The sequence below is a fragment of the Fusarium verticillioides genome, chromosome 9 (genome assembly GCF_000149555.1).
Source record: "Fusarium verticillioides 7600 chromosome 9, whole genome shotgun sequence".
Taxonomy (NCBI): Eukaryota; Fungi; Ascomycota; class Sordariomycetes; order Hypocreales; family Nectriaceae; genus Fusarium; species Fusarium verticillioides.
The window spans coordinates 709599-736885 of record NC_031683.1 but is presented as its reverse complement, the minus strand read 5'-3'; the positions used below and the strand labels follow the sequence as shown (position 1 = coordinate 736885).

Genomic DNA, 27287 nt, shown 5'->3' with positions numbered 1-27287 from the left:
CGAAATATTCCTTGGTCAGCTTGATAGAAGTTCTAGAGGGAAGCGGCTACCATTCCGCTCAAATCTGTTGGCCGATGTCATAGATAAGCTTCTAACAAATGCCTGCAGTCACACGCAGCAGGCGAAAATTCCTCGGCCGACCATCGAGAGAGTGTTGCCACCAGAAACAATAAAGCGGCTGAAGGTTACCCACCACGCCCCAAGCTCCAACAAGGCAGGGCCTGGTAACAAGAGAAAACGGCAACCTGGGAAAGGTCTGGACGGGAAGAAGATGAAGAAGCTTGATAGTAGTCAACGAAACAAAGGGTGTCAAGGAGAAAGCGAATATGATGCGGATACTGATTAATAATATATCTAGGCTTCAGCTAGATTATAATTTAGCAATAGATGCCTATAGTATTATTAAAGTAAAGGATTTATTACTGCTTAATACTTTTAAATAGTTATCTTATTTAATAAAATTATAATATCCTACTCCTTTTTTACTATAGCTAATATAAGTACCCGCTAGTAAAGATTAAAACAAAGCCATTCCCCACATTCCAGTCGTATATTTGTACTTATGCGTCCGAATCTTGCGTCTCCCATCAGGCAAGACTTCAACATACTCATTCAGTCCAGGCCTATATCCAAGCTCCTTTTGCTTCTGCTTTGCAATTTTATCAGCCTCCTTCTCTGCAGTGGTTGGTGGCCGAGTTGGCAATGACAGCCCAGATCTGCGGGCGTCCTCAACGGCAAGACAGAAGCCTAGGTCATCTTGTATTTGCAGTAGAGTCTCGGCAGATAACGAAGAAATTTGTTTCTGCATAGGACTCAGACTTGTAGAAGATGATGCCGCTTCTGAAGGTTTTGTGTAAACGAATTCTGAGAGATCGTCGCGAATGCGCTCGCAGGTCCAGCAGTGGCAGTGCTCTTGTATAGGAGAAGGGTCGTCCATATCGAAAAGAATTTTCGCATCTCTTTTGAGGTCCCGCCCCTGTGTTTGGTCTGATTGGGTGCCTCCAATTTCTTTCAGGAAAGCCTTGTATTGTCTTGGAAACAGGCGGTGCGTCCTCCAGAAAAGCCTAACTCCGAAGGACTGGTGAATAACCATCTCCTCCTCAACTGCATTGGGCTCCCTCAAGTGAAAGTCCAGATACTCCAAGCCCGCTCGGATCAGGGATCCTTGCAAGGCAGGCGAACGTATCCAAAGAAGCTGATTAGACTCCTCAATGATGTCTTCATGCCTCTTGACTTCACTAAATAAATCTGTTTCGATACGCACTTTGCCAGTGTCGGTATATGCCGGGGGACTTTGTAGATACTCAAGAATGTCACATGGTTGAGACGTGATATTACTGAACAACTTCTGCGCAGATCGTGGAAGTACAAGCTGCATCTTATGCATATCGATGACATCGCGGATGGCAGGCCAAGGGAAGCAAAGGTTTTTCAAGCGCGTAGCATTGGTACCCTGGGCGTTGCAAGCAGCCTCATAGGCCTCCGGGCTTAGCATAAGAGCGTACCATACTAGTAGTATGTCCAATGGTGGTAGATAGTCCTTGGTGAGCTGGAGAGTAGCACGGCTGCCACCATGATGCGAGTAGGCGCTTGCATGATTTAGTAATAGCTCAATACCAGACCACCAAGTCGTGAATCGTGTAACTGCGAGTTTTATGAGAAGGTCCCATTTTCTGGATGCGGGAAGCTGCGCGGGCTCCGATGTCGATGCTGGCTCTGGACTCTTGGTCTCATCATATGAAGGTGGTTGGATGACCTTGACGTCAAGCGCCTTCGCACTAGCTTTCAAGTTCCGGAAGCATTCAAGCAGAGCAAGATGTACAGCAGCATGACTCGCGTCGGGATATGCCAATAGAGTCTCAATACTCTGTGTTTCCGTTTCGCTGGGAATCGAAAACACGTTCGAGAAGACTCTTGGGTCGGGAATAATCGTTTGTTTACCATCTGCTTGGGAGGGCTTGTATGACGATGGCAATGTCCAGGTGTGCGGGTCCAGATTGACGGCTTGGTCCACGACCTTTGCGCCGCTGCGAAAGTTTTTAAAGAACGGCATCGAGAAACCGTTGCATAGCGAGATGAAAGGAAAGTTTGGACGATGAGCCACTGAAAGATGGAAGATGAAGCATGTGGTATAAAGAGGGAAATTAATTGTTAGCCTTGCAATCCGCCTTGAATTCCTTGCGCCTCATTCTGGGGCGCATGCGCTAAGCCACCCAACTCTAAAGCTTAATTCAGATAAGGCTCAACAATGATCTTCATGATATGATTCTCAGAGTGATAGATATACCTATACACCATTGCTCTCTGTAAAAAAGGCATGCAAGATCTTTGCAGCCTCCTCCGAATCGTCCTTTCCTCGAATCTGATCCAAGGCAGCTTGCGTTTGCTCAGGTGTGAATCCCCGTTCAGGCGTGTAGAAATATTTGATAGTCTCCGTTGAAATCTCCTCGGTGAATTCAAAATGGCCTTGAAATGTCAAGACACGTCCTGGCTGAAAGATTCCCTGCACGGCGCAATGCGGCGTGCTTCCTATCGACATCCATGACTCGGGCCATGCTGCTTCAAACCGAACATGATCGCCGTGTGCGAACTGTATCCGTAATCCGTCTTCCTCGGGCAGGTTTAGAATATGACTAAACTGAGCTCTGAATTTCGGGTTCAAGGCAACTTTGTGGATGCCGACTTCATAGCCCTTTGGATCTTTCTCGACAATCACTCCGTATTTCTCAAGCAGGGCTTCAGAGATGATCTGGTGCCCGAAGCAAGCTCCGAATAGCCGCACATGTTGATGATTCTGGTAGACTTCTTGAAGAAAAGTTTTCAACCTCGCAATCCATGGGTCCGCATCATATACGCCTTTGATAGAACCTGTGATCAGGAAGGCGTCGAAGTCATTTGGATCAGGATATTCGTCTTTGATAATGTCAAATGCAGAAATCTCCAGAGCCTTCTCAGACCCTAGAGTCTTATTGACAGCTTGCAGTCGGTGGGCAAAGATACTACTATATGTTGGTCCCCAAGTTTCGGCAACCTTCGGTACGACGTAGTCGCAATCCAAAATGCCGACCCGTACAGGTTGTTGGAGTCGACTTCTCACAGTCATTATTTCTCGGGCACGGAGATGTTCGATATGTGAACTTTCAACTTTGGAAGAGACAAAGATTTAAACTAGTTGAGGAGTCCGGCTTCGGAATACAGTAGATAAGGGCCATCTTATAATGTCCACCTGATCATGAACTACAGCCGAATGCACCCCCACTCACTATTTTTACCAAATATGGAAAGTTTTAGAGACTGCTGGTCTGACTAGTACAATCTGATGCTACTATGGAGTGGGTGTTCTCCAACCTTATCGGCTACATGCCGACCTATGCCGAAGTACTCGGGATAACCTCCGACTAACAAATCCAACCTCCATCGACGTTGTAAACAGCTCCAGTGACAAAACTGGCTTTATCACTGAGGAGAAAAGCAATAATATTTGTAATTTTATGGGGTTTCGTAGGACGCTTTTGAACCTGCTGCGCAATTTCTGCTTCTACTGCTTCGGCCATTACCTCGCCTTCCATCATAGGAGTTCGGACACTGCCTGTTAAAGATAGTGGCCGTCAGAAATGCGGTAGTTTTCTGGGACGGCTTTGTGATTTTTCGACATGAAAAGAGACGTACATGGTGCCACGCAGTTGATGCGAATATTCTCGTTCTCCTTTGCAGCAAGATCGAGACATGCCAATGACAGCATGCTTGCTCGCACAATATACAGAAGCATTAGCAAAGCCAGCTCGATCATCAACACTTGCCACCGATACCTGCACACTTATGAGCTTTCCTCTTCCACTAAAGATGTTGATCGATACCTACAATACTTCCTCCAGCCTTCATATGCTTTAGCTCTGCTCTCAAACAATTGAAAACACCACGAGCATTTACTCCCATGATGAGGTCCCACGTATTATCTGTTTCATCACGAAGACATGTACCGTGGGTAAAGACACCAGCCATATTGACAGCACCGTCAAGCTTGCCAAAGACAGAAACGGTCTTCTCGATCCATGCACTCACTTCTTGACTGTCACGCACATCGACTTGGGTGATTATGTGCCCATCACCAGAAAGAGACTCAAGAGCAGTCTCAAGGCCGGCTTTGTTCATGTCGGCGAGCGAGAGTTGGGCACGGCGACTTGCCAGAAGCTTAGCAACTGCGAGGCCAATACCAGATGCTGCACCAGTAATCGCGATCTTCATTATTCAGGTTAGCTTGCTTTCAAATAGCGAGAGTTCTTGATATACATACCACCTTGCCTTCGAATGAAGCCATTGTTGATGGACTTGGGTTTTTCTTTGGCTAATATTAGGCGTGTATATGCTGGGAGATACTGTAAGTTCTGAGATACATAGGTTATTGGTAGCTGATATCTGTGTCTAAGAGCTTATATCAACATGAGGAACTTAAAGCTGAGCAAATACCATTTAAATAGTCCTTCATCACGAAGAGTTGGACTCCGGCGCAAAGTTCACTCGTAGACCTGCCTATTCCCCCAGTATCTGTGGACAAAACAGTACGCGTAAATCTCGACCCCAATATTTCGCTACGTGGTATGCGCCACAACTCACATTTGTTTCCAGTTTTGGTTACTTTTCTCGCGCCAACTGACTGTGCATAAGTAGAACTGCTTCACCTCCATTCAGCTTCTTAGGCTCGACATGCCAAATTCGGTTAGACAGCCCAGGCATCTTGTGCCTCCGATTCTTGGTACCTTTTCGACGCATGAGCGAGTGAGCGTCGTTATAGCCCAGTGGTCGTAATCTGAGTAATCAACTGCTATTCATAGCGTCGAAAGCCACCGTTGCTTGCTTGCGAGCGCAGTTGTTATGTCCAATGGTGGTTTGGTTCGTAGGCCTCACGAAGATAAGATAAGATAAGATAAGATAAAGAATATCCTGGGTCTTTTCAGTCTTTACAGCATTGGTGCTTGGTAGTAAAGCAGTTGGTCATTATCGGGATCATTATTCTTAGGAGTACATAAGCGGTCTATAGTCTGATTGAATCTATCTTTACTTCTTCCATTCATTGCCTAGGGTGCCCCATCAGCGATTGGATATGTCTGCTTCGAGGCATCTAGGTATAAGTCTTTGATATCATGGTGGAACTGCCCATGTACCCGACGGGCCAGTGAAGTCATGATACTCCTGCTCAATAGCTCAGGCGTCTTGTGTTTATGTTTCCAATTGTGGCTCACAAAAACGCCCTTGCACTCTCCATTTCCGTCAAGCGTGAACTCATTGCCGTTGGCCTGATTACACGGTATGTTTTTCACATCATGTGTCCTGTTGAACTCGTACCGGATATAGTACGAAAACGCGCTCTGCTCATGTGCCCACTTGTGGTTCCAATGGTTGCAGCCAGGTATACTCCTTGGGCAATCTTCCCATCGTTGAAACATGTCTTGGGTACGCTGACTTGCTTGTGCGATAACGAAACCCGTGTTGAGGATGAGGTTTCCTTGGGGATCGTAGTCTTGTTCCCAGTCGAGGTCGTAAGCCATGGCGACTAATGTCTCTGGGCGGTAATCCCAGAGGTTCATGAGCCATTCTAGCGGGAGGTCGAGATGCGTAAAGACGGCGTCCGAGTCGAGTGAAATGACAAAGTCGTGGGTCTTTAGAGCTTCTTTAGTGATGGCTGGCTTTACCCAAGTTCCGTGTCGATCGGGATAGTCGGCTGCACGGACTAGTCGGTAATCATAGCCGTGGATCATAGCTACCCCATCAGCGTCAGCAGAGCATCGGGCACCAGAGTCGATTGACTATACCGTATATATAGTGGTTTAGGTGACCTCCAGTCCGCCCGGGTAGTGTTGTAAAGTCCAGCGGACATTCATTCAACATCGTGTTCTCCGTTTTACCATCAAGCCGAGTATCGGTATCAACGATAACAACCCGTTTCCCTAGTGGCTTCTTCCATCGCACTTGGTTGATTGGTACTTCGAAGCGTTCTCCCTTATCGGTAACAAACACTCTCTCCGTGATGGGGTGCACCAGGGGTTTCCATAGCTCCGCCATCAGCTTCGGTAGAGCCAGGCTCTCGGTTCCATTGCCATGCAGTTTATATGCTTCCGGTCGAGGCTTTTTATGACAATTGACACTAAAGGCATCTGCTGCTTGTGGAGCCGAAAGAGATGGGGGATTAGAGGGAGAGACAGCGGGTTTCCTATACGATACATCATCATTAGCATCGCAAGTAGAAGTCTTTGTCGTGCAAGCGAGTGGTTAGTGTGTACTTACAGCGGATAAAAGGAATAGACGGGAAAGCAGAAGAAGACAAGGAATGCAGTGAGGCTGACAACGGAGCAGATCCATATGGCTCGCCTCGGAGCGTTCAACGCTCCCATCTTGACACCATTTTGAGCACCGCAGAATTGAAGACCCATTTTGAAGAGAACGAAGCAAGAACAAAAGAACATAGCATGACGTGACAGCTGCGAGCTCAACATTTTAAAGATGGCAGAAACTCAGACCGGGTCCCGCGGGGCCAAACCATAATTCGTAACCCTATTGATCTGCGAAAGCTTGATGCTACGTCCCCTGTTTGTAAGTAGGAACAGCCGAAGCTTTGATCTACGTAATCAAGCGGAAGCAACGATGTCACTCGGGTACTATTTAGCCAATGGCGACGTATCTACCGTATGATGGTTACGATTCTTACCTTCCAAGCACAGGCTGTGGCTGGAATAGGCAACTACCGATATACGAGAAGGTTAATTCCCCTTTCCTTCAAGGGAGAATCGTTCTAGACCTGTCTAATAAGCTTTGGCAATTGGTTCCATTGTCAAAGTGTTACCTAAAGCAAGGTCCACAGCTCGGTTAAGGATTGTACCATGTCAAGGCAAGGCTCGGGATCCTTTGGACCAGTTTATCTCAGTACCTTGGTTTGACATTCGAAGCTTCCCTTGTCCGTGAAACAGAAGGTTAAGATGCAGGCGGATGGAAAAGGCTTAGACGTTTTGAGATTCTCAAACAAGTCTGAGTATACAAACAAGTCAAGATATATAGCGCAGGTCATTAGTCTAACTTGGTCTTCTTTACTGAAGATGGATGTCCTTTATGATGATATTCCGTCAACACTACGGAGTACCACGATCAACAATAAACAATGAGCCTATGGTCAGTAAAGAAATAAAGAAAAAAACGCATCATCACATGAGAATCCCAATTTATTGGACGTTGCATGATGCAGCTAAGCCTCCCTCTTTACGCGTCAGGGCTGAGGCGCAACACCGGAGGATCCAGTAGCGTAGTGGGAAAAAGGAAGACCGTCTCATTGCGTTTACGCGAAAGCCAATCAGACACCCCAGCACTGAGTCAAGTAAACTTCAGCGTTGACTAAGGTTAAAAGACTAATAGCCTCGTGCTCTAGCTACGGCCCGACCAGCTAAAGACTTCCTTTACTTTATTCTAAGAATATGGCCAAAATTCGATAAACGATAAAGGGTCTTTCTTCATGGAGATCATCTCTTGTGTTCACTCTCCTGCCATGCCCTGGTTTATCCTGATACTAGGTCATGTGCTGTGCCATTTCGGCCAATGAGGTGCGGATTCCGAGTATGACTCAGCCTACGTCATGTTCAAGCTGTTAACCATGAGCCGCCTTTCTCACATCCATAGGTGAGGTATATTTGCAGCCAGCAGACCTCTTCGCATTAAGTTGATATACTACTATAGAGCCTAGAGATCTATACTAAACTCATCCAATCCCACCTAGCTTAAGCTATATATTTTTATCGTTTTGTACAGTCTTTATGTTTTCTTGCCCCCAACTGAAATTTATCCTGAGTATTTCCATCAGAACATGACTCCAGATGCCTTTCCAAAATTCCTACAACTCCCCAAAGAGATTCAGATTCTCATCTGGGAAGCTGCAGTCCGCCCAATCCCTGGCGATCGCCATGTTCACCGATTCTATATCGCCGACTATCGTGTTCTCCAGCCAACTCCCATGAAACCGATACAAGGGAGATTTCTTCGCTTGCTACGCACTAAGAAATTCGAGTACGAGTCTGTGAACATTGCTTCAGGGCTTTCACTAGCTATCCCAATTGATGATGTTGCGGGCAACCCAAATGAGTCAGTCTACCTGACAGACAGCTATCTCTGGACTTTTTGCAAGGAATCACGCCAAGCGATGGAAAGACGCTTCACTAAGAATGAATGGTGGTCGCACGTCAAGTCCCCCTTTCACCCAAAACGTACAGCAGAACCAGGCCGATATATCAGTCAAAAAGGCGCTACTCATACTGCATCTTACCAAGACAATGATGGTATCGTCAAGCATATCACAATAGATTTCGACAACGATCTCATCCACTTTGATCCTCGATGGCTAAGCCAAGTGGATTGGTGGCATATTGGCCCAAGTGTCTTCTTGCCTCTATTCGACGAAAGCCCGTCCAATCAAAGATCAGGATTCAGCTTCATAGGGAGCAACGTTGCGATGGATTATGACCCCACGATTATGGACACCCTCAAAAACCGTAAGGTCCACTACAACCAGATAGGATTGGGGATGACTCGTGGAGTTTTTGAAGACATGATAAGCTATCTCCTTGACGTTGCAAAGGTCACAATTTGGTGTATTGATTACAGCCTGATACGGGCACAGCATATCCCAAGAACGTCAGAAGAAGGGAGAGGGCAGCAAGAGAGGAATGCAAATCCCACAAGGGAGATCTTCCGTTCAAGTGATCTCATCTACATGGAAGTCAAGAGAGAAGACATCGGCACCTCGTGGGTCGTAAGCAACAGCAACGATGAAGTCAACATTGGCGAGGCAGAGACTGCTTTTGACATGTTTGACCTTCTATCACTCAACGACGCTCTATCACTCAGCAATAATGATCTCGGTCATCTTCGGGTTCTAGCTTGTGAACCAGTGGCTGGAAGAATGCCTCGACCGCGTACACCATGGGCGCGGAGATGTGTTGGTGATGAGACTTGCGAGACTTGTAATCCCGACAGAATTGTCCCTCGTCTGCCGCCGTCAAATATCAAGAGAGAAGGATCAGAGAGTTCATCGAGCGTTTCTAGCTCAGACTTGAATTTATTCGACTAGAGAGATCGGATGAAAAAGCTTAAGGTCTCTACCCTAAGTGATGAACGTCTGAAATAAATTTAGAATAATTTATCTTTAACTTTATAGACTTCAGAATACCTATATATTCTTGATATCTTCATATTTTGTCGGAAGTTTTCTTGGTTACCGCGTTCTGGCCCCACAATGTAGTTATCCGGCCGACTTGCCGCGCGCTTGTCATCATAAGTGCCGAGTTTGGTGACGTGATTATCAATCATGTTTGGCCGATCAGATATCATGGCATGATTTGCTTATATACCAATCTTGGGGAACATTTAATAACTGGATGCACACCTCATTTTCTCTTAAATAGTTGGCATGAAACCTCCATCTTTACGTATCTTGAGTCTCAAGCCATACAGGCCGCATATCATCCCAAAGCAGAATACCGTCCGATCCTTTTCTTCGAGTTATCAATTCTCCAAAAGCATTTCTTCCTCGAACATCAGAAACATGGGTGACCAGGTAGAACCTCATTCTATGATGGCAAGAGCTTAATGACTAATATTATCAAAGCCAGATGAGATCAGGCTCCAGCCAACCAAGGACGGCTCTTTCATTCGACCCGACAGCGCCTTTCGCAGTTTCGTATCAAAAGACCCAGATTCTCAGTTCCCCGCTGAGAATGATCGCTATGCACTCTATCTCAGCCCAGGATGTCCATGGGTAAGTCATCGCTAGGCTGTCCCTTCACAGTACTGACAACAACAGTCTCATCGCGTCATGATCGTGAGAAGTCTCAAGAAACTCGACGATATGATCGACCTGTATATCTGCTCACTCACTATGGGCAAAGATGGTTGGTTTTTCGATGACAGCCCAGAAGCAGCCAAGTATGGTGTACTCCCCAAGGATCCACTATATGGCTTCGACACATTGAAGCAACTATATCTCAATGCCAACCAAAATTATGAGGGTCGCTACACCGTGCCCATCCTTTGGGATAAGAAGACTCACACCATGGTCAGCAACGAGTCCAGTGACATCATTCGGATGCTCTACACGGAGTTCGACCACCTTCTTCCGGAGGAAGAGCGTGAAAGTCACAAACCCGGACGCGAACTCTACCCAGAGCACTTGAAAGATAATATCGATGAAATCAACGAATGGGTCTACGACACTGTCAACAATGGCGTATACAAGACAGGATTTGCCACGTCTCAAGCTGCATATGAAGAAAATGTCGTAAAGGTCTTCAAGTCACTCGATCGACTCGAAAGAATCCTCGACGACGGTCCCTTTCTTCTCGGTCAGCACATTACCGAGGCTGATATCCGTCTCTTCCCAACCATTCTTCGTTTTGACGTTGCGTACGTTCCTATCTTCATGTGCAATCTTGGAACCATCAGGGATCACTATCCGAACTTGCATCTCTGGTTGAGGAGACTTTACTGGGACAATAGCTTCAGAACTCATGGCGCGTTTCGAAAGACATCGGAGACTTGGATTGGGAAGTACAAGACTGGTTATGCAAATGCTAGACGAAGGATTCTTGGTATCACTGGGCCGGACATTGTCCCCAAGGGTCCTCTGGTGTTGATTCACGAGTTGGAAGAGGGAGAGAGGCTTTAGGCCTGATCATGAAATATGACGATCGCTGAAATATGGCGATCGCTGAAATATGACACTAGCAGTGATATACATGATATTGCTTTGTGCACTTATGATTATGGATTTTTACATGTCGATTAGACTTAGTAAGTGAGATAGCTTGCTTAACCGCCGTGTTCCTATACCAGATCGTGATACGCGTCAAGATTCACTGCTGGCATTGGACCCTGCACTTGACCAGCAATGCTCCAAGTGTGAGCGCACTCAGCCAGGCAATTAACCAGGTAGCTCTGCTCTTCCGGAATACCAAACTTCTCGATAGACCTTGACGCTTGTATTGACGCGTAAATCAATATGAGTGGTGCATGGCGAAGCCCGTACTGCATTTTGTAAATTCGAACCAGAGCAAGGATATCTTGTGCTGCCGTAGTGCAAGACAGAAGTGCAGATTCTCGAGCCGAGGCAACATTACTTACGGTGGCTGATTCGTAGTTCAAGGCTATACGGATGCTGCTGTAAAGAAGGCTGCACGATATTTATTAGCCAAAGACCTCTTTTCAGAGTCATGGAGACCTACTGGAGGGTGGCCACCGCTGGTGTTATTGTCACACCCGTCGACCACTTATTCCACTTTGCAAAAGCGGGCAGCGCGTCCCTCCACTGGAGAAGCTCGAGGTTGAGATTATCAAGCAGGGTCTGCCGTGTAAAGACGTCTGTCTGCGTTCGAGGCGTCCTTGGAGAAAATACTGTCGTCATCATTTTCTCAACAATTCTGTAGAGACGAATCTGCTCTTTGAGATATGGTATGTTTGACAAGACTCGAAGCTCTTCCGGGTCATCGCCAAAACCAACAGGTCGCCAGTACTCCATTCCGGGGCCGTCACTTACTTCGTTAGTTGATTTGAAAGCTGGGAATGGAGACTGTCTTACGTTATGAATTCCAGTAGATCGACCTCAGCGCTATCGAAGGCCAGTTGTACGGGTCTCCCGAGTATCAAGCTTATCAGCTTGTCTGATATGTATGAGCCCCAGTAGATTCTACGGCGGATCTCAATATCCTCGCTTGATATAATGGTCGAGTCATGTGGTAGCCAGTTCATAGGATCGCTTTGAAAGCCCAAGTCTTGGGCCATACGGAACGCGATACCTTTCTTTTGTTAAAATTGACATTTCCAGGAGAACGGTCAGTACATCATACCTGAGAAAGCCCATCCCTTGGATACGTTCCCTCGACCAATTTCAAAAAATGCCAAGCATAAGAATGACTGGACGGTGGGAATCGAAGGACGGCTTAGGCCGGATACCATCACGATACTCTCCGCCGCCTGAAAGAACTTCTCGATCAAATTCCGCTCCACTTCAGTGTCTGACATAAGGAGGCCCAATGCGCATATCGACAGGAGAAGTGCAGATGACCAGTACTTGCAGCCTTTTCGCTCACCAAAATGGTCTCTAAGAAACGCCTCTCGGTAAACAAACATAAAATGGGGGTACTGCCAGCGAAAGAATTGCTGCAGTGCTTTGAAAACTGTGTCATCTTCCAACTTGATGCCGAAGTGATCTATCACATGGTCAAAGTTGGACTCTGCATACAGACTCTGTGTTGGGTTTGGAAAGCTCTCGCTTGTGGTGAGAAGATCGCTGTTGAAGATGCTGGTCGCGCCATGGTAAACCAGTGATCCTTCTGCGTCTGGCTTCAGCCGTGCTCGGGCTGTGGTATCAGTTTGGATGACTTGAGACGGCCCTGCGATCGAAATATTTGATGTGCCCTGTGTATAAGCCGCGGGCCCAAGCATTTCATCTCGGCGAGCGGGAGAAGCTTCTCTCAACTCCTGGATGAAGGCTTCTAGTGAAGCAACTCTATTTCGTAGACCAATCGTGTATTCTGAAGATGGTGGGTTTCGTCTCTTGTCGATCTTTTCATACTCGCAGCCTGCACCTGCTGTTGCACAATTGGTGCAAGGTATTGTTCGCGTGCATCTCAACTAGCGCTGTTAAACTAACACATTTCTATCAAGGTATCCCAGCATCAACTTACCTTTCGATATCGGCAACGTTTGCAACTAGTGCTTCGTGTTAGTGAAAGGTAGCTTTAGTGATGCGCTTGTCCAAGGTCTCACGAGAGTTCTTGCTTGCCTGTTGCGGGGTTCATATCGGGCCAGGCTAGATACAACTAGAGTTAGCTGACAGGGTTCTATGATGCCAAGTTTAAGTGCCGATCAGGCATCGCCCTCAGGTTGTTGGAAACGACAGCCCAACATTTGAGGAGGGGGTTGGGGAAGCCGGTTGGAGGGTTAAATGCGAGATGGATGTGTGGGTCGAGCTTCGACTCTGCCTACCCAGGCTACCCTAAAACTCTCTATCATCAACGTTGGTTTTATTAATGACACATGAAATATTATGCTTAGGCTGCGAACACCGGTGACAGGTAAGTTTATGATATTCATTAACGGGTTGCTAAATACTAAACACACTTTCCTGAGCTCATCAATTTGAAGAAAACAGCGCGATCCTATGAGCGAACAGAGTCCATATGCCGAAAAGCACCAGCGTCCAAACAACACTTTTGTTACATGTTGCCCACCAGAAGTGGCACACCACTCTTCTGAATAAACAAAACTCCACCATTATCAGGGGTAAGTTAGAATCATAGGTTGGAATATACCCTAGCCTCGTCGTTAGTCTTTATCATCTCTCAGATTATCAAACCAATCGTTGATAAGAGTTTTCTTAGCTGGTTAATCTGCAAGAAATCTCTCCGGTGGAAAAGTTGGTCGTTCGGCGCTCTCTTGCGGGTAAAAGCGACTGTCATTAAAAAATGCCCAAGCGCGCTCCTGACCGAGCTTGTATCTGAGTTTCTCTTTGGGCTCCAGAGAGAGCTGGTTGTATAAAGACGATTCGTGACCATTTTTGTATTTTTGCTTGGTTGCGAATAGGTTATGGAAGTATGCTTCCCACGGGTGGGCAATAGCAGGGAATCCATACAATCCATACTTCCAGACATCTTTGAGTTTCTTGTCGAGTGCTTTCCTTTCATCTGGCTTGGCCATATCGCAGCGAAGGAATTTAATTAGGCGATCGAGCCCAAGCATTGAGAAACCGGCCCCAATATCATTGCCAAAGTCGCGAGAAAGTAAATGCAGATTAGGTGCGTAGACGTTGGCATCAAAAAAGAGGGCGTCGGAAACCGGAAAATACATCCGCATTAAGGATGTAGGAGTTGCGAAAGCGGCTGGGAGATCAGCATGGTTGCATTGGGCTAACATTGCCCCGTATAGAGAACAGACGTAGCTGTTGACACAGCCGATAGCTTCGAACTCAGCGTTGCTGATTTTACGTAACCGTAGATTGCTGGGAGTAAAAGAGAATTTGGTGTCCTTGCATAGTAAGTCAAACGCCAGAAATGCTTTGACAAACCTTTTCCGTTCCGAGGATGTGAGATTGGCGGAACTAAATCGCGGTGTGACCTTGAGGTCTTTGAAAACAAGGTGTCCTTCAGTTGATGACGGATGAATTTCTGGTAGACAAAGATATTCCTGTGGGGGAAAGGAAGCAGTGGCTTTGGTGACATAGTCCTCGACCAAAAGAAGAATTTGATCATGTAATTTATCGAGCCGATCCACCAGGTGGTCGTCGTTACTCTTGAACGGACCGGGCAGCTGAGATTTTGACCAAGCCCGCAAGTGTGCACGACGAAGCTTCTTGCGTTGATGCTTATCAGCACAGGCCCGACGATTCGGAAACAACAAAATAGCCATAGCATCTTGTATCATCTCGGCGTCAAATTCGGCGGCAAGGACTTTTCGTAAGATAGACTTCTTGTGTGCGAGATATTGTTGCAGCAGGACAGGAGATGCTTGGATTATTCGTACTATCGACGATTTGCAGCCAGCCGATATGAGAACTTGGATACGTAGCTCCGGCGGGAGCCTGATGAAAGGGTCTGTTGTAACGAGCGCCATTTCTTTTCGGCTTGTAGTAATTATCTGTTTTAGTGAGAGACTGAGAGAAGCAGGAGGGGGGAGACTACGATGGTATTTATACGGATTGGAGCATTTTATTTGCCTTCAAGGCCGACCAAGGAGTCATCATCTAGGTTCTTGGTTCATCAACTTTACGCTGTAGTAATTGGTTAGTCATTCTGCTATAATGTTTAAGTTATGAGCTAGATATGTTATTTGTGGTTGAGGCTTATAGCGGAGAGCTTAAATCAGCAGACAGAACCTAGAGGGTATTTATACCCAAATTCAGTGGCAGAAAAGCAGAAAGCGAAAGACTATTTTTTTTCGAGTGAGTCACTTCTGTTATCAAAATTCAGTGGGAAGACTAACAAACAGTGTAAGCCTGAATCTTGAACAGAGAGGACGACTTGGAGGTAACTGTAGCAACTCGCCGTGCTTACCTTACATTTGGTAGGTAAGGCTGTCTAGGGAAACAGGGGGCTGTGGCTTCTGGACCCAAAGACTTCTGTTGCAATAAAGAACCTACTCAAACAACAGTGCCCTTTTTTTCTATGGCACCGGCTGGCTTTTTCGAGGTTGGTCCCATTTACCGAGGGCCACGCCGGCCAAATTGGATCGACTCGACTAGACCAGAATCTTGCCGTTTTACGTTACAGACCATAATTGAAACCAGAATCCTTTGTAATAAGAAGATATGAAGCCAAGCTCGGAGTCCCGTATCACCAAAACTGGACTACATCCGGATATATCACCTACGTGGCTATTCGATCACTACTATGCAGGTGGTTTCCCGCCGGCGCGCACAGAACATCTCCTTCAAAGTCGCCGACAGTCTTCGAGCTTCAGCCACTCGTCCCATGGCTCAGATACGCGACTTCATTGATGCGGCGATAGTTATCGATGCTTTTCAGGTCGTTGAACTCAAGAGAGCAGTCTCAAACCAACCGTACACCCGAGCACCTAACTCTACATTCTATAAGAATCTTACAGAGCTGGAGCGCTTAGGGGCGGGATAATCAATCATTACAACTATGCATGCGAACGCGGCACGGAGAATTATATCGACACGTAGATGTTATCACGAACAGCTAATGGCAATCGCCCCAATGTCGCCCCTGGTCTCACTGGTGACCACCACGACGTGGTACTCGACAAGGAGCAACTAAGGGCCGATGACACCGGTAGGACTTAACGAAGACTACCTCGCTGAAGCCATTGTCGGGGCCAGATAAATATACACGCTTTCCACATTCATCTGACTTCCAAGACGGCCTTGTTGATCCTTCAATCCAGCAAAGGCCTTCATCGAGTTTGTCCTCTTAGACCAACGGGGCATGGGGAGCTCACTCCCAAGACACAGACTGCGATGGAACGTGACACAGCATCTAGACGGCAATGTTTTAGAAGATCGAGCGCATCTCGGTACATTTAACATCGCGTGGTATCTGGCGAATGTTAGAGTGAGACATTGGGTCTGTTAAAACACTAATGCTCACACTAAGCTTGTCGGCTTCCTTGATATTCGTGGCGCCTTGAAAACACATATCTATTAAGAGAAATGCAAGAATGTTGCTAGAACTAGAAGTGAGGAAACAGTTGCAGCAACTGAAAGGTGAGGAAAACTCCAACTGGACAATGTCGCAGGCTTGCAAAAATCTCGGCGACAATGAAGGCCCTTGACAGAACATATGCGCTCCCCAAAATAGATAGCAAGTATATACAATAGAACTTGGCGAAGTTTCTGATGAATCTCCTGAGATATTCGGGTGTCCTTCGTGGAAAGACGAGAGCATGAGACCTGTCAAGGAATAAACACCAAAGGGTGAGCCAGATCAGGCCTGATATTATAACGTAAGCAGGCAACGCGCACATGATGATCATACAGCTGAGCTGCCACAATACTGCCTCTGTGTACGAAGGGAACTTTAACAAGAATGTAGGCGCAAGGTGAAGACCACCATAGCAAATAGATAGGATAGCAGCGAGGAATACTATCTTATGGTACCTCCAGAACTTCCACATGGGACCATATTTCGAAAGAAAACCTTGCGTTTCATAATGCGGAGCAAGATCAAGGGAGAAGAAACTTCTACCCTCCCAGAAATCTCTTTCGCAGTTCAATATCAGTTCTTGTCTGAATTCGTCCAGGCGCACCAGGAGAAGGATACGTTTTTCTCTCTCCGGAAGATCCGGTATACCGTCTTCCTCACATCTGTGCAGCCGAATCCTTATCGACGTTTCAGCCAGGTGCTCTCGCTGCTCGTTGGAGTATTTGGACAGAATAATATCCCATCGCCGAAAGAACTCAGGTGTAAGTGGGAAAGAGTCCTTGACGGGTTTAGATCTTCGATTGAGCTTGTGTTTAACCATTGTCTGGCCACCCCAGATGTTTTCGAGAGGAAATAAAGCATCTTTGGTATTTATGGTGTAGAAAGCAAGTCCAGAAGGGAGAATATCGCCAACTTTCATTTCTGTCGACGCCGGATCGATCCATCTCATTTGGCGACCCAAAGATCCTTCTGGGGGTGGCTGTTCTGGTGTTTGACGTGAAGGGAAGAGTGCTAGACTGTATGACATCCTGCTATAGAACTGCTTCTGTAACATCATGGCCAGTTCGGCTTCGAAACCATGTGGTTGAACAACGAATGGTTCCTGAATATCCAAAGGTTTCTGTACGCTTGTCAACTAGTAGCAATGAGATTTTGAGGGATGCACGAACCTTGACCCAACAACAGTATTGGATGATAGCAAAAAAGACATGCAACATGGTATGGATTTCCAGTAGGGTAAGCGGAAGTCCAAACACAAACCGGCAAACACATTGGGTAATCATCCAGAGTATCTGAATAAGAACAAGGGCTTTTTGAAAAACACCAGCCTTACTCTTGTCGTCAATGTCTTTCCCTCGGACTTTAAACCAATGGCCCTTGCTGGCGAGTTGAACTATAGCAGGCGGGCCTGCGCGAACCGTCCTTGCTTCTTGTCATTTTGGGGTTGGGGGTCTTTGAAAATCATCTGAGCTGAGGGGTCGAGCTCGATCCGGAGTAGACAAGATATCGTCGACGTCGAAACGAATCCCCCCCATGACAATAAAGTAGGCGTACTGCAAGTTGATCTCGACCTAGAAGCTGTTATTTAAGTGTTCGGGTGCACGGTATGAGATCGCCTTACATCTTCATCCGGACTTGATATTGACGACTTCTGTTGTTTCTGTATCCTTTTGAGCTTTGACCTGAGGTCCCAGGTACGACCAATCTGATTACTCGCGGTTAATAAAGAGACTTCCGGGGTCACAATAGTAAACAGGACCCATTTTATCTTCTCTAGCAGACGACGTCGCCATGTTGAGTTTGGAATTATGTCGAGATGAAGGGCCGTGAAGACGCAGGCGATGAGGGTAAAGATGCAACTTTCAAGAATGTCGAACGTGCCCCTGATATTAGGAGAGCTAACCCAAGGTGGAGCATACTTTGAGTTCAGATCAGTTCCATTGTAGTAAAGAATAGAAACATGCCATGGCTGGATGAAAGTCGACGAGTTGACGTCTCCCATATTGGCGTGTTTCAAGAAGGACAAACCAAAGGAGTATGATGCTGCGCTCTCGGAGATGACCATATTCTTATTGAACGTTCTAATACTTGTTTATAAACTGTGAAGTTCAACCCTCAGTATGTTGTAGCGATGTCGAGCCAGCCAATAAGCGCGCCGTGTTTAACCGCCGCCCTGTATTCCATGGAGTAGTTTGACAAGACTACAAAGCCACCGAATTCCCCCCGCACGGTAACATAGTTGAAAATACAAAGAGGCTTGGGGCAGAATACGAATTCTTTGTACTACAACCCTTGGTATTCGTGTTTCTAATGAAGCTGAGAGAATGGCCTCGAATTCAACCGTCGCCGAGTCAGATCCCCAATCCTCAAGTACCCCTCACCTCAAACTCGTCAACGGCTAGGTCCCATATCACGACGCCGTTGTGTCATGGAAACTTCCCAAGGTTCTCCTTTTAGGCGAGGAACGTTACATCGACAGTTTCGAAATGGATTGCGTGGCACATGTGGTATTGCAGTGAGTCCTTTTGTACGGAGTACACAGAGAAGAATCGTGCAACTGATCGGCTGAATCGAATATCAGACGCTCGACAAGGACAAGTATTTGCTCGGATTGGCTTGCAGTAAGACTATGGCTATTCTTTCCTCTTATGGCACTTTCTTGGCAAAATGATCTCCCAGGCGCTGTTCGAAAATGAGACTTCGCTTGAGATATTGAGTTTTACAAGGGTAAACGACCGCGAATTCATTGGGTTCGAGAACAAGAACTATCCCAACAGCAATAACAGCACAGACATGAATGTTATTGAAGTTAGTCTCAAAATACCGCGACCTAATGAGCCTATGGAGATCTTTTGGAGGCCTGCTAGGGGCATCATCTTCCAGAGGCTTCGAGAATGTGAGTATTGCGAGGGTTGCACTTCGGGACTTTGAGGCTGAGATGAAACACAGGGTTACAGGAACCCCTTTCGGCCCAGAGACGGGTACCTTTGGTCGATGCTTGACGGGTAGACATTGTAGCGTGTCTTGTTGCACGGAATCAACACAGCCAACGCATCTGAATGCTCAACGAATGCAACCATGTCTGAGCCCTGTCGATCATCTATCCTCGTGACAATCCAAGGTCCGAGTCATCTTTCAGCCCAACAGTTACAACATGACATTCTCGTATCTCCCATAGGCATATCAGGGTCCAATTTGTTCTCGGCGAGTGTTGGTTCTGTGACGAACTGCATTAGAACCCTCAGCTAGCACAAGTACTGTATTAGTATGTCGATCATTTGCCATATTTACCAATGAAGAAAGGTTAAATCCTGGCTCTGTATTACGGCGGCCGGCAACCTGTTCTGCATCACTCGCACTATTCAGTCCCCGTCTTCACTTAGTAATTGTGGCGTCTAGCTTTCCTAGGCTCCCCGGCAGCGACATCCCTACGGCATGGGTTGTGGGCTGGAAAATAAGGCAGCGAATTAATTACCGCCTAACTGTACGGATACGGAGTAGCAAAAGCGCAATGCTTCACGAAAGGATTGAAATGACCAGCTGGACTACGGAGTAAAAGTGAGGCCTTCTCCAGGGTCTTGACTGAACGCTATACGCGTTTATCAACGTATCAGGTATGCTCAAGGTTCAAGGGCTGCATATGGAACCAAAGAACGTGTTTCCATGTGGTAGAGAACTTTACTAATGTCTTTACTTTATGCTTCTTGAATCTCTTGTACTCTGGGCGTGGTTTCAAGGGCCTTCGGGAGCAACAAACGTTGGCAGTAGTCCGGTAGATCAAGGCGCCAAAATTGATAGCCTAGAGGCCTACTATCATATCAAATCTACTTTAGTTGATCCAAAACTCATGCAAGCCTCTTGTCATTTGGCAGAGGATTCGGAGGATTTCCTTGCCTGGCCCAGACTATCCCCATCTCATAGAGAGATCTTCTGCACAGCGAGCTAAGACCTCGAGATAGGCAAACACCAACGAAGTGATTACCGTTATCTCAATAGCTCATCCGAACGAACCGGTAAAGGCTGTTTCACAAGGAAGCCTAATCGAGCTGTAGCTTGGGGCATGAATAATTGCCAAGCATAGCCAAGGCAACCCCCGCGTCGACTATGACTCGGACCCTCTTTCATATGCCGTTAGGGGTTCAATATGCCAAAACGGCGCTAGCATTACTCGACAGCTTGGATTTGGTTACGTACAGCAATTTAAACTTTCGGCATTTTCCCTGGTGTACGAACTGATTACTCTTCTCGTTTCAGTCAAGTCATGTCCAAGGCTGCATGCTTCCTCCAAAACGTCCAAGCCACGACCTGGGATCTCGTCAGTGGCGTACGGGAGGTCAGCATTCTATCGGGTATTCCCAGCTGAAGTTGATTCCCAGCAGATCAACATGCCAAGATCCTCCCCTAACGGCTCATCAAAATCCACAGCAAACCTTATCCAGAGGATCCCCCTTGTCCGCTTTTCCCCTTCTATTCAAGGATGAAGCCCCAACGCTGAAGAGTCAGGACATGACACAGGACTTGTTACGACGTCAGGACCTGGCATATGGCGAATGAGAGGTGCCGGAGCGATATCATGCTCCCTGGGCACAATGTCGATCGACAGGGTTCCCCGGAGACGGTCTGTGAGATCTACAGTCTAAATACGACGTCGTCTGTTTTTGGCCCCGTCTTCCTGCTGTTGGTCTTGAGTTAGTGCACTGACAGTTCGAGAAAAATGAGTAGCAGTGCCGTTTCCCCTGTTTCTTCGTCTTTGTAGTGCTGTAGATCCTATTTCTTAGCTTCTTCCTCATTACATCTCGTTCCTTGATTCTCTTCCCGTCTCATTCATATAGATATCAGCCCTGCGGAGCCTTTTCTTTTTCGTTTTTCGTTTTTCGTTTTTCGTTTATCTCTTCTCCATTTCCCAGCGACCGGGTAATTGGGCAGACCCATCGGTACTGATACATAGTGTGTCCTGGTATCCATCTGCGGAATCTGCTTCTTCTGCCGTTCTTTGTTTGCATTCACTCACCGACAATGGCTACCGCAACACACTACACTCCCGATGCTGGGGTGATGAGCTCTCAGATCATCACCTATTCCGTCGCCACAACTCTCTTGGTCTGTCGTCTGATATCTCGAAGGCTTACACACGTCGCATTGTGGTGGGATGACTTTTTCGCGATGATGTCTTGGGTGAGTGGTACATGTCCCTGATGGTATCCACCTACTGATCTATTCCTCCCCAGATTTCTGCTTCTCTCTACTTTAGCTTCACGATTTACTGTATGTACAGGGACACCTTCATGCCTCATCAGACTTCATCAAGGTAGTCAAATCAAAGCATGCTAATAACTCTCCAGGGGCTGTGGACATGGGTCTTGGCCATGCGAAGTCGGAAGTTCCTCTACCAGCAGAGACAGTCGAGGAGTACGCTCGAAAAGGCCTATTCATTGCCGAGTTCACATACGCAATGTCCCTTGGCTTCTCCAAGCTCGCTATCCTTGGCTTCTACTGGCGCCTATTCAGTGTCTCAAATATCCGAATGGGGATCCGTATCCTTCAGGGGTGCACTGTGATCTGGCTCACAATCCGAACTTTCATGACCATCTTCCACTGCATACCTGTCAGTGCCTACTGGGACCATCATATTAAGAACGCCGTATGCAACATCGACCCTGCCAAGTTCATGTTTGGTACGACACTGGTACATCTTATGCTCGAGATTGCCGTGTTGTCGTTGCCTGTATTTCAGGTCAAGAACCTCAAGCTCCGCCCGGGTCAGAAGATCGCTGTCGTCGCTCTGTTCATGTTTGGTATCTTGTGAGTCTTTTCCGTCTTTACTTCACCGTCCCTCGTTATCTTGCATTAGTGGAAGCTAACTTGGCCTCCTTTACAGCGTTTGTATAGCCTCGATCATCGTGCTTATCGAAGCAATCAACCTCAATCCCAACACGACTGAGATGGCCAGGGATATTAGGGGAGTCATTATCTGGGCAGGCACAGAAGCCTATCTCGCAATCATCTCTTGTGAGTAGCGTAGCATGATCACTGCTGTCCTTGATGCTAACCTTGACAGCTTGTCTCCCCATCATCCGACCTATCTTCCGCAAGTTCATCTCGAGCTCGATACTTTCGTCCAAGTCCAATTCAAGTGCTCCCAATCCTATCAGCGGCTTGACTAGCAGCCGGGGTATCAAGCTCACCAACGTTACTCGAACGAAAGAAATCGACGACAATAGTTCTCAGCGACAGCTTGCAGAGCTTGAAGACGGATCGTCTGACGATATGAACTTTCATGGCTACCAAGAACGCGTCGCCGGTCACAACACTGTCATCACCAGTTGCGCCGATGAAAGGCCTAACAGCCATGCGCATAATACAAGCGTACAGGGTATTCAGGTCAAGAATGAGACAAGAATATACTATGAGTAGAGAACGTTGGTGGAAGCTAGATTAGAGTATCTCTTTCTGTTGAAGAATGAAGGAAGCCGATTCAGGCTGTTATAGCGACTTTGCATTGTATGATATAAAGCATAATGATAGATACCAAACTTCGCGCATATTGATACAGAATATCTTTCTTCCAGCACAGACAGTAATAATTGCCATGTCATGTCTTATGAATGGATACGGCCGCCGTATCATCACTTGTTTATCAGAAGCTTCCTGGCAAAGCTCCATAGAAAGTAAAAAAGAAATGGTGCGTAGAAGACTTAGGACCTTCAACCTCAATGACATAAATACTTAAGTCAAGTACCATAAATTGAGGATATCTTTACTAACTTTGGGTGCCTTTTGCTGAGTTTTTCAATGTTCTACATTAAAGTCTGATGTTTTCTTGCCCCTCAGGAATAACCAATGAGCTGTTACAAGGTATCCGCTTGCCGCAATGGACTTGAAATCTCCTTTCATGGTTGAGATAGCGGTGAGCTTATCGTTCTTTCATATGCAGAAATATTGTGCCCAAGTCACTGATGATGTCTTGATGGCGCTTCTTGGATCATTTGTTCACAGTCAGACATGGCAACAAATGTTCACAAACAGTTTTTCACTCTGATCAATCTTTTTTTCCAAGGCCTAAATGTCAGTGAATAGTAAAGCACTATTAATTGCCTTGTGAACTCTCTCTGTGACATGAGGTTTGTCTTGCTGACTTGCATGTCTTCCCTTGACCTTGAGACTCGTGACGTCGATCACGTGAGAACCCCATTCTCATTCGCGCCCGCTTACGTATCGATATCATCAAACAATCTCCGTTAGTCTAGACTAACTCTAACTAACCGCCAGCGCTTCCCAAACTCAAAATGGATCGCCTCTCGACTGAGCTCCTCTCCATGATCGCAGCGGAGGCTGCTGCGTGTGGACCGCAAATTGACATCAACACCGTCTTCGACGTCTGGGACTCTAATGACACGTTGAAGACCCCCCGGACGTTATCTCGACACAATTCCCTTGCCCCATACGCCGCCGTCTCACACAATTGGCAGCTCGCCTTTGAGCCATTCACTTTCCATACCCTTGTCATCTCGCCCAAGAGGCTGATTGAAGCGGCACAGCACGGGTATCTCACTGAACGGCGCCTGGGGTATGTTCGCTTTATCGCTGTTCTCATCGCCTTTCCCCTTCCGCGACCATGGGATACTCCCATCATTTTCCCTCCTGGACTTGATGTAAGAGGGGACTTTTTGAGAGCTAGAGATGATGCAGGCTATGTCTCATCTGAGGATGAGTTCGAAGAACATGAAGGTGATGGCGATGGGGACTATGTCACTAGCGTGATTGACTTTCCCCACCCGAGAGACAGAGGCTACGATAGAGTGTTCGCCAAGATCATGAGAATCCTCTTCAACGCCCTTAAATTGGCTCCTGTCCACGAGAATCAGGAACCGTACATCGATATACGGTTCGGATTCCCAATCCCCCGGGAATTTGGACTGAGTCGGATTTCCAGCCCTGAAGAGATGGAAGCAAATACCCTAGAGGGTCCCTGGCTTACAACTATCTATTTTGATATGAACCACAACGGCGAGGAACTACCAGAATTGCCGTCCATAGCTTCGTGCAGTTTTGAACTCGTCTCATGGAGTTTATGCTTCGAACCTCACACGGCATGCATCTTTGCAAGCAAGATGCCACATCTGAAGAAGCTCAAACTTCACCTCAGCGATAGAGAGTTGAAAGATCCAGGTCTCAGGATTGATATGAGAAAGAGTAAGATCTCCGTGGACTGCAAACCTGAGTCGCTGACAGTTCTGTAGAGCTCGCAAGTTCGCTGTCTATCTTGCCGCGAGGCATCTACGACTTCAATTTTCATTATTCACGAGGTATACCACGGGATCATGCACACATACCCGCCAGTATACTAGATCCAGACGAAAACTGCGATCACCTCAGCCAAGCTCTCTTCAACTTCTCGCAGCGAGAGAATATTACGCGATTCTCGGCCGAGGGCAGTTTCGAACTGAGTGTAATGGGCCCATCAGAAGAAGCTCTGTCTAGCTGTCCAGGCTGGTCCAAACTCGAAACCTACAAGATCGGGTTTCTTGCCATCGCCCCCACTGGAAAGTGGCTTGCGGTGCCCTATAAGGACGGCCCGAACACTGACATCTTCAAAACCAAACGATGGGGCCCACCGAGTGGGCGGCCGCGAGGTTATTACTCAAATTTCAACGTCAATGAATTCAGAGGTCCGATTGATCCAGACTATGCACACGAACTCCTCTGTGCAGCCGGGCAGGCAGCTTCTCATATGCCCAGGCTACAACGAATGGTCATCAATGTCGGAGTGATCGGGAGCTACAGGGTCTCTTACAACAGCGCCAAAGTCGAGCCGTGTATGAGAATCGTCGGAAAGAAGCTGCAGCCGCCGGAGGAAGACATGCTTCGAATTTGGCGTCGCGTAGCGCGTGAGCACGATCATAAGCTTGTCCTTCGCTGGAAGGACACAGCCAGGATAAAAACGAGAATCGAGGATTTTGAATAATTTGGTCTTGAGGCTTTTTGTATTACGATCGTAAATGATATATATGAGAATCAATGGGTATCAATGTTGCTAGTCGGGTTCCGTTTTCCCCCCTGGTAAATGAACTGTCCTTAATCCTGAACTCCTCCCAATGATATGATATGCCGAATTGCAAATGAGGCAATTCTGTTCAATTCGAGGTCGCTCTGCGCCTCTTTCTGGGCGGCGTCATCCTCGTAGATTGTAAGTGGTTGGTCCCAAGACCATGTTGTATGTAGCCAGGTCATCACTGAGATGGGTCAGAAGACGCAATGCCAACTCCAACTCAGGCGCCCTATGACGAATGGCGAGATGGGTGAAACGACACGGCTAAAGTTATTTATTGCCGTGGTGGCTTTGTGGCGCTGTTAGCTTACGGCAGCCTCAGTGTCGAGTGATGGCTTCGGCATTTGCAGTTGAGTTGGGAAACTCGTAACAGCGGTGAGGGTCGTGCTTCAGTGGCTGTTTGAAGAGCTTACAGAGGCGTCGTAGTTGTACATTGTGTGTGGGGTGAGTAATCGTCCTGCGATGCGTTAGAATTGAAAGGCGAGACAAGGGAGAGTTACTTACAGTAGTCGAGAAAGTTTAATGGGCTGGCCTTTTGGTGACGACCTCCCGACTGTGACGATGCGTTGGTACTGTACTTTTGTACGTGGTTCATCTGAATCGGGGCGACATTTGATTGAAAGGGAACGTCGCTCCCTGTCCGCGTGGAGGAATTTCGTCCGATTGATTGACATTCGACGTTTGAAGGATCTGGCGGTGGGGTTTCGGGTTCGCCGACGATGTGCATGCAATTGCAATCACTGTGCTGGACGAGGAGCAACAATTTGTTGAGCACTACGAACTCCATTTTTAGTTTGATGCTGTACACGACGGGTTTGTAGGTTGTTTGGATGTTGAAGTGGCTCATGTACTGCGTGACGATGAGACTGATGTCGAGGAGGATGACGAGGATGTTGACGACGATGAGGTATCGCATGATCTTGCGCTCCATCTTCTTGCGCACGGCAAAGATCGGTTTGAGGCCTCGCGACGTTTCCCAGATGTAGAGACCTGATATGATTGTTTCTTGGATGCAAAAGCCGGCGAGTTGGATGCGCTCGTAGACGTTGAAGGCGCCGATGTAGCGGGCTGAGTGTTTGGTGTTGCTTCCAAGGAAGAGGACCGTCGTCGGGACATGTAGTATGAAGAAGTTGATGATGATCATGTATAAAACCCATCGTGTCTTCGACTTATCGTCAACGATGAGATGTAGTCGAGAATACAGCACGACAGATTGACCGGTGACCATCCCATACCAGCCCACGCACGTCAAAACGCAGAGCAAGAAATTGGGCCCCAAGCTGTAGTACCTCAACATGACAACGATGCTGTGCAGCAATATCCCCAGGGTCGCTACCATCATGCTCCAGAAATAGAGACCATCGTGCCGTTTGAAGCGACTCAGTAGCGAGATGAGGATCTCGAGACAGTTGTAGCACGCTATGGCGAAGAGGCCCGCGATGGCCATGTTGACCGGCAACGACACGGCAATGGGCCCCGTCTGGCCTGTCTCCCCAGACTGAGCGGCCATGATTTCGGCGGTTCCGACGGACGTACGACGGTCATTAAGGAGAGGTAGATTTAGATTGACGTTGGTGCGGGTGCATCGTGAACAGTTGGCAGCTCTTGGCGAAGGAGGAGGAGAAGAAGAAGAAGAAGAAAGGCAGAGACAGAAGAGCAGAGCTTGGCAGGCTTGGGTGCAACGTTAATATGGATGGGATGGATTCCCCGTGTCGATCTGGCGCGTCATCTTTTTGTGTATGAGTGGCCTTGCTTCATTAATACGAATAACCTGTTCAGTTAATCGTCATCAGCTCCCCCTGCATGGGGGCATAGGGGGGACGCCAGGCCAGTCCATCCCATGCGAACGGACCCAAAATTGATGCTTCAAGGATGTAACCGCTAAAAGCTCAAGCATAAGCCCGGACATGATTCAAGGCCCGCAGACGTTAGGCCAGGCCAGTCCAGTCAGTCTTTCATGTCTCAGCCATCAAACATGTGCTCGTGGCTTGGGGAACAAGGTTAGCAACGCAACGAGCAATGGTTGGGTGTTGGGGTCAAACGTTAAC

General features: G+C 47.3%; 12 protein-coding genes across 14 annotated transcripts; 4 read left to right on the top strand and 8 right to left on the bottom strand.

The window, feature by feature from the left end:
* Nucleotides 1–517: 517 nt before the first annotated feature.
* FVEG_16983 (hypothetical protein) lies at nt 518–2053 on the bottom strand (the record flags this gene model as incomplete). Its single annotated transcript, XM_018906220.1, has 1 exon — nt 518–2053. The coding sequence occupies one exon, from the start codon at nt 2051–2053 to the stop codon at nt 518–520; it is 1536 nt and encodes a 511-aa protein (XP_018758668.1).
* A 234-nt stretch (nt 2054–2287) lies between these two features.
* Nucleotides 2288–3103, bottom strand: FVEG_16982 (hypothetical protein; the record flags this gene model as incomplete). The annotated part of the gene is made up of 1 exon (XM_018906219.1): nt 2288–3103. The coding sequence occupies one exon, from the start codon at nt 3101–3103 to the stop codon at nt 2288–2290; it is 816 nt and encodes a 271-aa protein (XP_018758667.1).
* Nucleotides 3104–3398: 295 nt separating this feature from the next.
* Nucleotides 3399–4318, bottom strand: FVEG_11215 (hypothetical protein; the record flags this gene model as incomplete). Its single annotated transcript, XM_018900396.1, has 4 exons — nt 3399–3585; nt 3670–3809; nt 3862–4239; nt 4295–4318. 4 exons carry the CDS (start codon nt 4316–4318, stop codon nt 3399–3401), a joined length of 729 nt encoding a protein of 242 aa, XP_018758666.1.
* Nucleotides 4319–4971: 653 nt separating this feature from the next.
* On the bottom strand, nt 4972–6550 carry FVEG_11214 (hypothetical protein). Its single transcript, XM_018900395.1, has 3 exons — nt 6283–6550; nt 5811–6208; nt 4972–5758 (listed from the first exon to the last, which is right to left on the bottom strand). The coding sequence occupies exons 1-3, from the start codon at nt 6489–6491 to the stop codon at nt 5076–5078; spliced, it is 1290 nt and encodes a 429-aa protein (XP_018758665.1). The 5' UTR covers nt 6492–6550; the 3' UTR covers nt 4972–5075.
* Nucleotides 6551–7472: 922 nt separating this feature from the next.
* On the top strand, nt 7473–9224 carry FVEG_16981 (hypothetical protein). Its single transcript, XM_018906218.1, has 2 exons — nt 7473–7586; nt 7663–9224. The coding sequence occupies exon 2, from the start codon at nt 7847–7849 to the stop codon at nt 9104–9106; it is 1260 nt and encodes a 419-aa protein (XP_018758664.1). The 5' UTR covers nt 7473–7586; nt 7663–7846; the 3' UTR covers nt 9107–9224.
* A 127-nt stretch (nt 9225–9351) lies between these two features.
* Nucleotides 9352–10879, top strand: FVEG_11213 (glutathione S-transferase). The gene is made up of 3 exons (XM_018900394.1): nt 9352–9592; nt 9644–9793; nt 9839–10879. The coding sequence occupies exons 1-3, from the start codon at nt 9446–9448 to the stop codon at nt 10697–10699; spliced, it is 1158 nt and encodes a 385-aa protein (XP_018758663.1). The 5' UTR covers nt 9352–9445; the 3' UTR covers nt 10700–10879.
* Nucleotides 10752–12830, bottom strand: FVEG_11212 (hypothetical protein; the record flags this gene model as incomplete). Of its 2 annotated transcripts, XM_018900392.1 has the most annotated exons (6): nt 10752–11203; nt 11256–11561; nt 11609–11825; nt 11877–12663; nt 12717–12741; nt 12799–12830. In XM_018900392.1, 6 exons carry the CDS (start codon nt 12828–12830, stop codon nt 10858–10860), a joined length of 1713 nt encoding a protein of 570 aa, XP_018758661.1. In that variant the 3' UTR covers nt 10752–10857. The 2 variants fall into 2 exon arrangements, with proteins under 2 accessions (XP_018758661.1, XP_018758662.1); XM_018900393.1 differs by lacking the exon at nt 10752–11203 and having other exon boundaries at nt 11229–11561.
* A 586-nt stretch (nt 12831–13416) lies between these two features.
* Nucleotides 13417–14640, bottom strand: FVEG_11211 (hypothetical protein; the record flags this gene model as incomplete). Its single annotated transcript, XM_018900391.1, has 1 exon — nt 13417–14640. One exon carries the CDS (start codon nt 14638–14640, stop codon nt 13417–13419), a length of 1224 nt encoding a protein of 407 aa, XP_018758660.1.
* Nucleotides 14641–16218: 1578 nt separating this feature from the next.
* On the bottom strand, nt 16219–18192 carry FVEG_11210 (hypothetical protein; the record flags this gene model as incomplete). Its single annotated transcript, XM_018900390.1, has 4 exons — nt 16219–17310; nt 17360–17612; nt 17691–17761; nt 17812–18192. The coding sequence occupies 4 exons, from the start codon at nt 18190–18192 to the stop codon at nt 16219–16221; spliced, it is 1797 nt and encodes a 598-aa protein (XP_018758659.1).
* A 3014-nt stretch (nt 18193–21206) lies between these two features.
* On the top strand, nt 21207–22616 carry FVEG_11209 (hypothetical protein; the record flags this gene model as incomplete). Its single annotated transcript, XM_018900389.1, has 5 exons — nt 21207–21365; nt 21419–21455; nt 21533–21992; nt 22069–22199; nt 22249–22616. 5 exons carry the CDS (start codon nt 21207–21209, stop codon nt 22602–22604), a joined length of 1143 nt encoding a protein of 380 aa, XP_018758658.1. The 3' UTR covers nt 22605–22616.
* Nucleotides 22617–23222: 606 nt separating this feature from the next.
* On the bottom strand, nt 23223–27220 carry FVEG_11207 (hypothetical protein). 2 transcript variants are annotated; one of them, XM_018900387.1, is made up of 3 exons: nt 25744–27220; nt 24524–25696; nt 23223–24467 (listed from the first exon to the last, which is right to left on the bottom strand). In XM_018900387.1, coding segments are annotated over exons 1-2 (1008 nt in total). In that variant the 5' UTR covers nt 26750–27220; the 3' UTR covers nt 23223–24467; nt 24524–25694. The 2 variants fall into 2 exon arrangements, with proteins under 2 accessions (XP_018758656.1, XP_018758655.1); XM_018900386.1 differs by having other exon boundaries at nt 23223–25696.
* Nucleotides 23443–25265, top strand: FVEG_11208 (hypothetical protein). The gene is made up of 2 exons (XM_018900388.1): nt 23443–24383; nt 24431–25265. The coding sequence occupies exons 1-2, from the start codon at nt 23477–23479 to the stop codon at nt 25153–25155; spliced, it is 1632 nt and encodes a 543-aa protein (XP_018758657.1). The 5' UTR covers nt 23443–23476; the 3' UTR covers nt 25156–25265.
* Nucleotides 27221–27287: the final 67 nt, after the last annotated feature.